The 13849-nt window shown below is 44.3% G+C and overlaps 1 protein-coding gene across 1 annotated transcript in view; it reads left to right on the forward strand.

Moving 5' to 3' along the window:
* The window catches only part of IGF1R (insulin like growth factor 1 receptor), a 191757-nt gene extending 178787 nt beyond the window's left edge, over nucleotides 1-12970 (forward strand). Inside the window, exons 19-21 of the mRNA XM_013943661.2 lie at nucleotides 394-523; nucleotides 4964-5098; nucleotides 11253-12970. Of these exons, the coding sequence (XP_013799115.1) occupies nucleotides 394-523; nucleotides 4964-5098; nucleotides 11253-11619 (632 nt within the window). The 3' untranslated portion in view covers nucleotides 11620-12970. The remainder of the gene's footprint in view (nucleotides 1-393; nucleotides 524-4963; nucleotides 5099-11252) is intronic.
* Nucleotides 12971-13849: the final 879 nt, after the last annotated feature.

Raw genomic sequence — 13849 nt, forward strand, 5'->3', positions numbered from 1 at the left:
GGGGCTCTTTACATTCTTTTCTTAAGACTAAAAAGAAAAGAAAATCATTGAATTTAGTGTACAGTTTAGTGAATGATATGACCTCCAGAAGACAGCTTACTGCAAAGCTCGAGCATAAATCCTGGAATTTTTAATATCTTTAAATCGTTCAGACTTGCTCTGGGCTCAGTCCTAGCCCACTGAAGTCAGTGGTAAAAATCTCTTTTGGTTTTGCTGCTAGGGAGACTAACCAGCCCTAGGAAGACAGGTAAGGTGCCTGCAAAGTAAAATGCCATGGTAACAGATTGCACATTCTTTACACCAAACTGTGATTCTCTGCGGGCTGCAGTGGCATGTGGTAATGAAAATATTCATCGCTTTATCATGTGAACTCACAGAATTTGTACCTTCTAGATTTTGGCATGACGAGAGACATCTACGAGACGGATTATTATCGTAAAGGAGGGAAAGGTTTGCTACCTGTCCGCTGGATGTCCCCAGAATCACTGAAAGATGGCGTCTTCACAACGCACTCCGATGTCTGGTAACAGAAAGGGGCTGTGAAAACCTGTTTTAGCCCCTTTTCTTTCTAGCCTCTTTTCTTGTTTCAATAGACTTAATATGCAGCTTCTCCTGTCTCTTCAAAGGTAGCTCTCTCTATCCACTATGAGACACTCTCCTCTTTATCATGCTCCTATTGCAAAATCAAGAACTCATGAGGTTAAATTCTGCTCTCAGACACTGAGTCTTAAATGGATTTCTGAAAGTGGGGATAGAGGCATGTTTTGTGCTGTGGGTTGTAAAATCAGTTGTGCAGTGAAAAACATCACCTGGAAGAGCAAGTGGTCATTTTTCCAACTGCCCTCCTTCAAGAAAAGTATTAAAAGTTGCCAAGAATATGGAAAGGTTCATAGTGCTGACCTGTTTTTCTATCAAAACCTTCTGTGAAAATAATTCTGCTTTTCTGCACACAGTTTGTGTACACTAGCAAGTTTTTTCTTTATTTAGAGTTCTCCCGTGTGGGTATCCCTCTCCGTCTGGGGCTTTGTTTGCTTGCCTTGTAATACCACAAGATGCAGGAATAGGTTTTTCTTTAAAAGCACATTGCATAGTTGCTGTATCTGTGAAGTTATTAATAGAGGCGTTCAGGAAATTTCAAAATATACTTCTTAAAAGAAATAATACTCTGGAACATTTCTTTTCCCCCTCCTCCCCCCGCCCAGCTTTTGCAGATAGGTAGGGAGGGCTTGGCAGGAGATGAATATGTACTGGCAAAACCTCTACTCTGTCTTTTATGGTTTCTCTGCCTTCCTAACAAGATGTTTTTACTGCTGATATGTTACAGAATTGGCAGCTGATTGCCTCCAAATGTCTAGAAGTCAGTAGGAGTTGTATTTTAGTAGTAAATTGCATTTTCTTTAAACAGTTTGAGGATTTTGGAGTCAGTGGACTGTATTCTATAGTACCAGCTTTGAGTGAAAGGTTTGTAATAGAAATTATGTAACAAATGAAAAAGCAAAGCATTAGAATATTGCCTACCAAATTTTGTTCATGGCTTGTAACTTATTTATGTACCCATAAATATGTACCCAGGATTTGTAATGGCTTCACAAAGTGGACAAAAATTTGAAGCAAGTCCCTAGAAAAATTCCCAGGTTTAGAACCGAATGAATCTAGAGTGAAGAGCAGGCAGACCTGCCCATTCTTCTCATCAAACAGCGGCTTTCAAGTCTAGCCATCACCTCCGACAATTGTGTCAGAAACAGACTGATCAGATACAGATGAACTACAGATAAGTTGTTATTGCAGATAAGTTGAAGTATTGCAGTTTTTCCACACGTTTTCCTTTTAACCTGTGACTGTTAAGTGACGTTGTTGTTTAAACAACACTCACATGCCAAGCAAAAAAAAAAATCCTTGTGACATGACATCAGGTGTCAGAACTAAATTAGTACTTTGATTGTTGCAGGAAGTACATGAGTTCTCCCTTCAAATTTAACAAGGTTTTGCATTCATCAGCCATTCAGCCCAAAGTAGGGCTCATCACACAGTATTGCAGTTTAACAGCGGCATGGCTTAGGAATGAATCCCTGAGCAAAATATCCTAGCCAGGCTGCAGAAGTCAAGAAAAGGAAAGTAACTTGTCATTGATAAGGTTGGAAAACTTAGAGAGGTAGGAGAGGGAGAGGACAAAGATTTGACATGTTCTTACTTGAAAGCCTAGGGAGAGAAAAAAGGTGCCTTTTGGAAAGCGGGTCCACACGTCTCATCAGTATTTCAACCAGTTTCTCTTTGGGATGGTCTATCATCTAACTGTAAGAAGCACCTTTGCTTTCTAAAATTTTGTTCACATAGATATACTATCTGAGGTATAAAAAGCTGCTTCAACATGGTGAATATACTGTTTGTGTACAGCATGTACCTTTATGCTTGCCACATGCTTCACAGCCATAGATTCAGAGATTTCAGTCTGAATTCCAAATGTATTGGAGCTTAACTTATCACTGTCATGAAATAATGTCTAGTTACTTGATCTGCTTATGGCTGAAATGGTCATTCCAGTCTACTTTTCAATAACCCATACGCCAACCACATGCTATACATTAAAGACCTCATGCTAGGAAGAATCACCTGATTCCTTGCATTGGTTCAGATTTTGAAGCTGCTTCATGAAAACCATGTTGTTTGTCTATTTTGGGACAATTTATTGTCTTCAAACAGTAAAAAATGTTGAGATTGTTTTTCCTGCCTTTTTGGTAGGATATTCTGACATCTGGTTCCACGTTCTTAGATATCGTTTTTAGAAGCCAAAATGTCAAAAAGACAAAACTGTGCAAGTGGTCAGAGTCCAAGATTTATAAGCTGTAAGGTGAAATGGCAAACTGCAAAAGAGCGTCTGGAGCTTTTGAAGGGTGGAGCTTTATTTTGGTAATTCATTCTTTCATTGCTCTTCTGCCCGAAGAATGAGGTAATTAGACGAGACTGTTTTTGTTGTAGTTAGGGAAGAACATTTTAAAATGAATGTAATACAGTTCAGGATGAGGGTGAATTTCTGTAAGTAAGTCTTCAGCATCTTACACTTTTTTTTTTTAAGAGGTGTAGTTGCCTTGAAGGAGCCACGTAAGTTTATTTGTTATGATGATATGACTAGGAGGTGCACAAGACTTGCTCTCATTATTCCTGCAGTGATCAAAGTAGCTTCAAAGGCGCCCGAAAGTTGAGCTGACCCTCCCTCCCCTGAAAGGCAAACAATTGCGAGTCTGTCTGTGGCTTCTGGCTTCAGCTGCAAACCGTTTTAGATATAGTGGATAACTGAAAGATAAAACCACTCTACCATAACCACCTAATAATACTGGACTCCTGTTTCCACAACAATACCCTATTGATACTACACTGCTTTCTCTAAGCTTGACTCAGCATTTTAGCCACAGAAAACAAGGCAGCATCTAGATTTCCTTTCACTGCGCAGCAGTGTAAAAGTAGATGATTCCCCAGTGTAGGGAGGACAATTTCAGCCTTGTCTGTTCAATAAACTAATTTTAAATTGGGGTTGATGTGTTTAGAAAGTGTCAAAAATTATATCCAAACTACCCAATTATGTAAATATGCTTATCTTTCTTCACCAGTAATCAGTTCATGTCGTTAGACCAACTTTTTTTTGATACAGATCAAAGAAAGTCTGATCTTTATAGTCGGTAGGAAGGAGCTAGCAGCTCTGTCTCAAGAACCTGGGTACATACATGTTGCAAAAGGAATAACTGCCTTTCTCCTGTAGGCTTAAATATTTTACGGCTGTTACAGCAAAGTAGACTCTTGGTATGAGAAGCTGGGAAACATTTGCATTTCTTCTGACTTCTTCAGAAGTTGGTTTCATTGCTTGCTGTTGCATGTTAGATGCTTTGACAGTTACTTTGCACCTTTGACTTAGACTGTGGAAGAAATGAAGGCAGAGTGATAGATGGAAAGTATTACCCAAGAAGGGTTTGTGCCTGGGGAACGGAGGTTTGCTTGTTTGCTCATTTTTAGTGGTAAGGTAGCCGAGATGCACAGGTGTGGTGGTGTGTGTTTACTGCCTAGCTCTCAGGTAGCTGAAGCGGTAAGGAAAAAGGCGCAGCTTTTAGATTGGATTTGTGTGACTTGAGTATTTGTGATGAAAAGCAGCTTGCACTGGAATGAGAGCTTTTGGTTCTGCATTATTGCCTTCTCAGCTGCTGTCAGGAGTACCTGAGATGCACTGCATGAAGATTGCCCTCTGCTTAGAGGGTTTGATTCCCCACACCCACCCACACCTCGATATTTAAGTAGACTTTAGCGATCAGGTGTCTATCCAGTCTGAAGCCCTGAGGTCCTCTATAGGGGAAGTGCAGGGACAGGAGCAATGCATTTTTTTTCTTTCCTGCTTTTTTCCCTTTCCTTTCTTCACCGGTGTTCCCACTTTCCAGCACACCTAGCATCTGAACTCAAAGCAATGGGAAAGGGAAATGAGGCTGGAGCTGATTTTTCCAGGCAAGCTCCCAGTTTAACTCTCCTCTGGGTTAGGAGGCTTCTGGTCAGAGCAAGGAGCTTCTGGTGGCTTTTTTACTGCTTGACCTATACAGACCCTGTGTAAGCAAGCAACGTTGGACCTTTGAATAGTCATGATCATGACCAGCTCTGAGCTGTAGATTATGGTGTGAAAAATAGAGATGTAATTATTCCTAGTCTTGCTTACGGAGTCAGTAGAGAGAGGCCGTTCAGAGAAGGGTCGTTCAGATCGGGGAGCCTGTTTCTGGCCATTGACTAGAGGTGTTGGGAGTGAGCAGTTGCTTATGTTAGATGATGTGGATACCACCATAAGTGCATAGTCTTTGAGCAATTGGATTTTCTTTTTAAAAGAGATGACTTATAGACACCTACCTTCTCAACATTGTCTTCTCAGCATCATCTAAGACAAATATCTTTGTTAAGATTGCATGGCTTTCTAAAGTTCTGATTTGTTTTCCAGGTCCTTTGGGGTTGTACTTTGGGAGATTGCAACGCTAGCAGAGCAGCCGTACCAAGGCATGACCAATGAACAAGTGCTCCGCTTTGTGATGGAAGGAGGCCTGCTGGAAAAGCCAGACAATTGTCCTGACATGCTGTAAGTGTCAAAAGTTATCTCTGATCTCAGTGCACAGCTTATTCTTCTTCCTGATGCCTTCGATGTCCACTTTTGCCTTATCTGCAGCAGGAAGGGTTCTTAAAATGTGATAGCACTGCAAGATGCTGTTTGAACTGTCTCTGTCACTCTTAATGTTTTGTGGTAGTTTAGACGCACCATAAAACAGCTTTGCTTGTGGCCAGAGACTCACATTGGGCTAGCTCTCTAATAGGAACACAAAAACCAATCTTTGTATTCCTAAATAAATTTAGGTTTAATAAAAGCTCAGAAGTGACACTTATTTCAACAAAAATCTTTGTGCCTAAATCTTGTCTCTTCTGCTTAAAATAATTCTGTTGAGTATAAAGAGAAAAAATAGCTTAGGATGAGCTTGAAATATGCTGTGCCTAAACTCCCTGGAATTCTACTTTTTAGCTGAGCGTACGGATAAATGAACGTATCATTCTTTTGTCAGGAGCAGCTTTGGATCTGCTCTTTCAGTTATAGAGCTCACTGCATTGAGATAAATAGATCTCCCCTGCTTACAGTTTTCTTTCCTGTAAGCAAAGAAAGACGTATGCAAAAAACCTTTGTCTACCCCTAGTATCAGTATTCAACAAAGCCTTAGGGTAGTGGAGAGTATGCAATGCGGCAGGCTTCAGTTTTTAGCTTTACATTGCTGAAATACTTCTACTGGCTTTTGTGTACAGCAGTTTCAGTTGTTCAGACTTTATGACTTTGATATACTTCCCAAACTGGCTTTTGGGAAGGAAATACTGCGTCTCGCAGTTATTGAAATTTGTTGGAGGCCCACAGAAGGGATACAATCACTTAAGGGCTTCAGCTGCTTGGGATTCTTAGGAAAAGAGCTTTTTTGGCTGGAGTGCTGGCTTTGGTTTCAGATGACAGGCAGTGTTGTTTTGTTGTTGCAGGGGGGTGGGTGGTGTGTGCAGGGGGAGGTGTAGCTGCCATGTGAGTGCTCAGCTTCGCATTCTTTCCCTTCCCCGATGCTGGGGAGAATTTCTGGCAGTCGGATTGATTGGAGGTTGTTTAGCAGGGTGAGAGCTGTGTAATGGAGGAGAGGGAGGAGGAGGCAGAGACGGGGAAAGAGCAGGGTGCGTGAAGCTGGTCTGCGCCCCAAGTCAGTAGGAAAAAACGAGGTATATAGTGAGAGGGAACTTGGCAAGAGATTTAGCATTAGAAATTCCCCATTAACCTGGAGTATGTATGGTATGAGCAGGGAGAAGGGAGGGGAGTCGCAGTTAGCTTGCAGCAAGAAGCTCCCTTACTGCAGCCAGCCTGGCTTGTTCTCTTTCCTTGTCCTCGAAGATGATCGTTTGCTTGCTTGGTGTTCGCGCCAGATGAACCCACTTCAGTGTAACTGGCTTGCGCGCTGGGAGAATTTGGTTAACGTCTGGCAAAGCAAGCCCCTGAGCCCATGTATGAGGAGGACCAGCTCTGTGTTGCTTTGGAAAGAACAAGCTGTTTACATGTTAGTTATGGCCACCAAGATGGAGTCTGACATCACCAAGGGGCAGAACTAAAATCTGGTTTTGAATTTAGCTTCTTCTGACCATTTGAATGAGAAGAAGCTGGCCCGAACTCAGAATTTTGTTCAATATAGCGGCCTCTGTTTGAATCTCGTTTTTGTAGACAGAATTTTGTTTAAAACAGCTTGGCTTTGTCTAAACGCAAAAAAAAGACTGTATTGACCTTAGAAGCTTGTTGTGATGTGCTTTATCTCACTTCCAGCTTGTTTTGTTGTCTTAGGACAAGCAGACCCCCAAGCCTACTGAAATCCAACCAGCTTGTAGGAATGGCAGTAGGAAGCCCCAGGAATAATCCTTAGCTTTGCTCCACGCATATGCATGTTTGGCTTTCAGAGAACCTATTTGGAGTTGCTGTAGCGCTTGGGTTTTTGCATGTTTCCACTTCTTTCCCCATGATGTGTCCCATTGGCCCAGGATGCTGTAGAGAGTTGTCAGTAGCCTGACAACTGCCACCAGTCTTGGACCTCCTTTGCGTTGCCACGAGCAGGCACAGAGACCTGGGCTGTCGGCAGACTTCCTTCTCCCCCACCTCCGGCTGTCTGATAACCTGCTGGTCAGCAAGGACAGAAGGACGTAACAGAAGAAAATAACTGAACGTACAGGAAGGTACTTGTAAGAGCGTTGCAGACAGCCCTGGAATTGCACAGGGATCCCAGTCTATGTCCCCAGCTTGTCCCAGGCAATTGCTTTTGCAAGTGTTTTATGAAACCCTTCATGAAATCAGGGGTCTCTTTCTGTGGAGGTTGCTAAAAGATTCTGTTTAAGGACCCATTCCTTGCTGTGTCAGTGCCAGTGGAAGGTGGGCTTTTTAGACAGCCTGAGTTCTCAGTGGTGGAAACTGCTGTTTGGTCTGCGGTATTGTAATGTTAACTCGAGATGTCTGAAAGTCAAGTCCACCTGCTGCAGAACGCTTCTTGTGTTCATTATAGCCTAAATGGCAATCCCGAAGGGGAGCTAGGAACTGCGCTTTTATAAGTCTCACGTGATAGGCTGGAGATATGCTGAGACCCTTTCTTCTTTAAAAAGGGTGACTTGGAAAATACTAAAATGTAACGGTGGGCTGGTGGTGTCTAAGGTAGAACGCAAATATACCTTTTGGAAGAGAGCGGGGAATACAGTGGCCTACAAAAATCTCCAGAACAGGTGGAGGAGGTAGAAGCTGTGGAGAAGCGTGGATGCGAGTAGAAGAATCTTGCTGCAACTGTCACTGAATCTCCTATTTTTAACCTTGCAGATTATGTGAGTGTCGACACAGCCGTACACACTCCAGCCACGCTGCAGTAGTTTCCGTAAGGGCCTCTTGCTGCCACCGCTGTGCGCGTGCTACGTGGTGCGAGCGGCCTGGGATGTTCCATCTCTCCCGCGACCGTTACACTAGTAACGCTCGTTCGTAGCTGTGCTTCGCTAACCCCTGGTAGCGGGGGCGATAGCTTTCAGCGACCGAGGACGCTTGGAGAACCAGAGAGGAGGTCCTGCAGTTTGATTGTATCCGAGGCTTGTGCAAGGGTGGATTTTACTGCGCAGTTGTCTTGTGGTTCAGAGAAGCGGTAAATATTTGAGAAGGGACTAAGCGCAAAGGGGACGGTATTTCTAGAGACTTTTTACTCTTACATGGGGTGAAACAAGACTCAGTTCTGTTTATGCTTCACCCTCTTGGCATAGCTTGCGTGATTTTACAGACTGAACCGTGCAAGAAGACAGATGGTTCAATAAGACAGTGCCAGGAGAAGCTGTGCTGTTTCTTTCCGCTTCCTGTGTCATGTTTTTACGCGCTTCCATTGTTCGGCAGCGTTCGGCAGGTGACGGCTGGGCGGCGAGTTCCTTGCAGACACTGTGCGCCCATGGAGCCCTTAAAAGTTGTGGGGGCTGGAATTCCACGGTGTTTTTGAAGCAAAATTGCTTCCCCTGTGTGCACTGTAGGTGACTAGACTATTTACGTATTGCTGATTTTTCCTTTGTTCCTGGTTCTCACTGCTTTTGAAACCAGGGTCTACTGTCCACAGGTCATACCAGCACGTAGCAAGGTTGTCTTTCTCTCCTCTACCAAATCAAGCCTGATGAAAAGCACAAATGCACACTAAAATGGAAGGCAAATTCCATAGTAATTTTCCATTTCCATTTTTTTTTTAATGCCTCAGTGCAAGAAGTAGCTCAATTCTTGCTGTGTTCTCTGAGCAGAAGATGCATTAGAAAGGCACTGGCGGCTCCCCGGTCTGATGATGCCTCTAACTTCCTTGAGCTGACTTGCCACCAGTCAGAGATGTACTTTATAAAACTGCTCGGATTGTATTAACAGCTTGTAAATTCTTCCATTGTCTACTGGAAGGGTTTTTTTTTTGTTTAAGATAATGTAAACAAGTTCTTTGAGCCCACAGAGTTAAAAAGAAAAAAAAAATCCTTTTATGGGAACTCTGTAGGGTTTTTAAATCTGGAACGGCTTAAAAGAAACATCACATGTCCTTGTTTGTGCTGATGTCACATGCATTACTCCACTGCTTGTGGTATCTCCTTAGCGTTGCCCTTAGGCCTCGGGGCAAAGCGCCAGCGAATATCCAGTGTTCTTGGCTCCCGCTAACGCTTCTATTCAGGGCCGCAGCAGTCGGCTGGAAAGGAAACAGCAATGAAGTAACAGAAATGGATTTTATATATTTATATCCCAAGCTTTCCTCCTCGTTTGTGGGTGAGGGTATAACACGGTTTTATAGTTTGGCTTCGCTTTCGGTATGGAAGACTTCTAAAGGCTGGAAAACAAGCGGTAGTTTAACAACGCTGATGCGCCTACGCGCCTGGTGCAGCCCAGCGCTCGCTCCCCGGGGAGCTCTCGCCGCACAAACTGGGTTTGCCAGCGTCTTTTTGGGTGTCGCGGGGCCGCGCGCAGGTGGCTGACGCGTTCGCGTGCGGTTGTGCCAGCCGAGCTCAGGTGGGAATATTTGTGACGCCAGATGCGTTTCGGTTAAGGTTGCTTTTGTTTGGGTCGGTGGCGCTGCGCTCTCAGTGACGTCTGCAGCCCGAGCACAGCGGCTTTGCGGCTCCGGGCTGGTTCACGTCAGCCGAAGGCACCGGGCGCCCTGCGGGGAAGCGCAGCAGGATTTCTTTCTCCCAGGAAGCAGGTTTCCGGCGGAGGGGGTTGCTGTGGCTTTGGCGTGGTTTCCGACCGCGCAGCCGAGATCGCCGGCGTTCCCAGCGCGCCCAGCCCTGCCGCGGGCGCTGGAGCGCAGCCGCCGGCTTCCCGGCCCAAGGTCTCCTAGCTCAGGGACAGGTTTCTGACAGCTTTGCCTTGGAGCAGGGGCTCCGGAGGCATCAAGAGCTGGGTCTGTGATGGACTGAGGTGCTGCCCGAAAAAGGACCTGTGGTTTGGGGGGTTTTGTTCCGCTTTGGTGTTTCGAAAGCTTGGGCGTTGCACAGACTGGTGCAGAGGTCTCGTGCAGCGGTGGGGAGATGAACCCTGACTGGCCGCTGGGTCTTCAGCTGATGCCTTAAAGCAGGCCCTGGCCAGGCAGAGAAGGGAGGGTCTTGTTGGGACTCCGGATCACATGGCTGGAAGTGAAGCTAGAAATTTGAAATAGTTTCCAGGATGTTATCTGAACTGAAAGATTGTGGGTTTTGAAGATTGCTTATTTGAGCACAGAACATAGGAGCTGGGGCCAGTGCTGACCTCCCTGCAAGCAGCACGCTTCTCTCCGAGGGTGGTGTACGCGGAGTATTGCCTTGAAGAATTAATGTTAATCTTCCTTATTTAAATTTGTTTTGTCACTCGTGCTGTGTTAACGGAAGGCATCCCGACCCCACCTTCGCAAAGTAAAGTCCTTCACTGTGTTGTGCTTAAAGGTCGAGGTGATCTCCCAGGAATATCCAGTTTTGCTGTGTCATGGAAATGCTCTTTTCATTCTGTATGTATTATTGTTTCATTCTGTGGTTTTGCTTTGCCGGCGTGGGACATTGTGCAGATATAATCAGGGATGTGTGTAAACAGAGGATTTCACACTCTAAAAGAGTAATGCCTCCCTGGCCATAAATGCAAATAACATAATTTTAAAGTAAGAAATTAGGGAATGTCTTTGAGATTTGCAAGAGTTTTTCAGGGACTGAAGTTAATTTTAATGGAAATTTCTCCTTTCAGGAAAAAAGGCAGTGTTTTACCTAGTATTTTCTACTCAAATATTTTTCAGAGACACTATTGATAGGGTAGGGACTAGTAGTTTGAAAAAGATACTCTGAGAAGTACCATCGAGTCACTGTACGACTGAGTAAATATAGGGTATTTGGGGGGAAAAAAGAGGGAAATACCAAGTCCGAGTAAAATATTAAATGTTCCTGGATGTGAAGTATCCATGAGACTGTTTTATGAGCCAGTGTGTGTGGAGAGGAATGGAGAAGGCTTAGACAGGAGCTGTAGGAGCAACTCTGTGGTTGGAAGGAAGGTTGAAATGTGACACGCGAGGGTCCCGGCCTGTAAAAGATCTGTCACTTCGTCTTCCATCCGAATCGAGCGATTTTCTCAAATGCACGGGCTAATTCAGTCACGGTGGGTTGAGCTCCAGTCCGGTTTCTGGGGGCTCATAAAACATCTCGGTAATTGCTCTTGCCGTGTGTTTCTTGTCCAGGTTTGAGCTGATGCGCATGTGCTGGCAGTACAATCCGAAAATGAGGCCCTCCTTCCTGGAAATAATCGGTAGCATTAAAGACGAGCTGGACCCAGCGTTCAAAGAGGTCTCCTTCTTCTACAGTGAAGAGAACAAGCCTCCCGACACGGAGGAGCTTGACCTGGAGACTGAGAACATGGAGAGCATTCCTTTAGACCCCTCCTCTACCCTCCAACCCACTGACAAGCACTCAGGACACAAAGCCGAGAACGGCCCCGGCGTGGTGGTCCTTCGGGCCAGCTTCGAGGAGAGACAGCCGTACGCACACATGAACGGGGGACGCAAGAACGAGAGGGCCTTACCTTTGCCCCAGTCTTCGGCCTGCTGATCCTTAGAACCCGAATCTCACAAACGCGAAATACAGAGAAACACGTGCATTGGGGGAAGAAAGGAAGAGAATTACAATATATTCAAAAGCCTACTGTACCTCAGTGGATCTTCAGAACTGCCATAGCTGCACTTGGGAGAACCCTTTTTTCAGTAAACAAGTTATCGTTTTTTTCTTTTTTCAATATGCAAGCAGATGTTTGTTTCGGCAAAGGACTCCGTTCATGGGGCGCACAGTTGGCCTTTTAAAACTCTAATGTTAACACTTAATAGCAACAGAAAACTTGAGATCTGATGTCTTTCTCTCTTTCTCTTTCTCTCTCTCTCCTCTCTCTCCTCTCTCTCTTCTTTGCTTCATAATGGGAAACATATCTGCGTGCAAGTTCAACCGTACAGCACTTTTATCAGATCAAAGATATCGCAGGCCAGGTGGCTCCCCAGTACCCTTGCAGGCACCTGCCTAACACTGTAGGTCTTTATAAAAAAAAAACAAAACAAAAAAAACAACAAAAAAACACAAAAAAAACAAACAGGAAAAAAAACAATTAAAAAAGACTGGATTTTTAATGTTGCTCTTTAATCTTTTTAGGAACACGTAAAAGAATAAAAAAGGGCCATCATTCGTCCAAGGTTGTTACCATTTTCAGCGCTGCCAAATTTTGCCAAAAAACCTGAACTCTTTGTTTTTCATTTTTGTTTTTTTTGTAGGCATGGAAGGAGCACAGTAATCAACTGCTCTGTTTAAAAGAGATCCTGACCAATACATTCTATTCAATCATACACTGGTATTTAAAAAAAAATCAAATTGTCTAGATCTTTTTTTCAAAACTGGACAAAATGTGATTTTTTTTCTTTTTTTTTTTCTCGTGATGGAGAAGAGAAAGGGGATGGGGTAAAGAAACAGCCCTCCCTCCACCCCTACCCCCGTCCCTATGAATTCTGGACAAAACTGGCAGTGGTGAGCTAAATAAACACATGCATTTTGTACAAAAAAGTCAACCGCACGCCAAAAATGAAACACGAAAAACGTGAAAATAACCGGCAGAGATCTCCATCGTTGCAGCCTGCCTTCCTTCACAGGCTTGCAAGGAAAAAACACCTAGAAAAAAAAATTGGAGAAGATTTAAAAAAAAAAAAATTAAAAAAAGCAGTAACCGGATTCAAGTCTATGATGCTTTGTTGACCTTTTCTCTTTATTATTAAGACTTCTCGAAGGGTCTTGCAGTTCTATGTTAGACCATGGATCATTTGCATACACATTGTCTTTTGTGTCACTTTTATAACTTTTTTACGGTTCAGATACTCATCTATATGTCTGTACAGAAAAAAGCTGCTATTTTTTTTGTTCTTTATCTTTGTGGATTTAATCTATGAAAACCTTCAGGTCTGCCCTCCTTCCCTTCCCTCCCACTTCAACAAATTTTCTTATGCTTTGTACTATAGTGTGTAACTTTTACTTCCTCCTTCCCAGTAACTGATACCTTTCATATGATTTGCCATGAACTGTTTAATGCCTTTTTATAAATACATTTCCTCCTTTTTTTTTTTTTTTTCCTTTTCATTAGTTGTTTTACAACATCTTGGCTGTGTGGGTTACAGGGCTTTTGAGGGGGACGTGGAGAAAGAAGGGACGCCCTGCGCAGAAACCCTGGGGCAGGGCTGCGGCGTGGTGTTTTGAAACCCCCGTTTTCCTTCCTTTTTTCCTTCCTTCCTTCCTTCCTTCCTTCCTTCCTTCCTACTAACCCCTGCCCAGGCAGCGTACGAGTCTGTTACAGTGCAAGGCATGATACAAACTCAGGTCAGAAAAAAGAGGTTAAATATTTAGTACATTCTTGTTCAGTGTTTATATTCATTGTTGTGCAAGGGTTCTACCCCTCCTTCCCTCCCTGCTTGTTTTGGTTGTGGCACACACCCACCCCCCCACCCGTCCCCCCCCCCACACTCCCCACACAAACACACACACACACACACACACACACACACACTTATATATAGGTTTTTTTTAATTTGCTGGGTACAATGGCAGGCACCAGGCTTTTGGGTCGCTAATTTTTAAAATGACTATTTTAACCCTTCCATCCTGTGAACAAGAGCTATCCCAAGTGCAGCTGGCGGTGTCGGGCATTCCCGGCATGGCCGTGAGACCCCGGGCTCCAGCACAGCCCCGCTCCGCGGAGCGCAGCCCCGGCTGCCCCCTCTTCGCAGCCCTTGCCGAAGGGGCCGTGCCGTTC

Source organism: Apteryx mantelli, chromosome 15 (assembly GCF_036417845.1).
Source record: "Apteryx mantelli isolate bAptMan1 chromosome 15, bAptMan1.hap1, whole genome shotgun sequence".
Taxonomy (NCBI): domain Eukaryota; kingdom Metazoa; phylum Chordata; class Aves; order Apterygiformes; family Apterygidae; genus Apteryx; species Apteryx mantelli.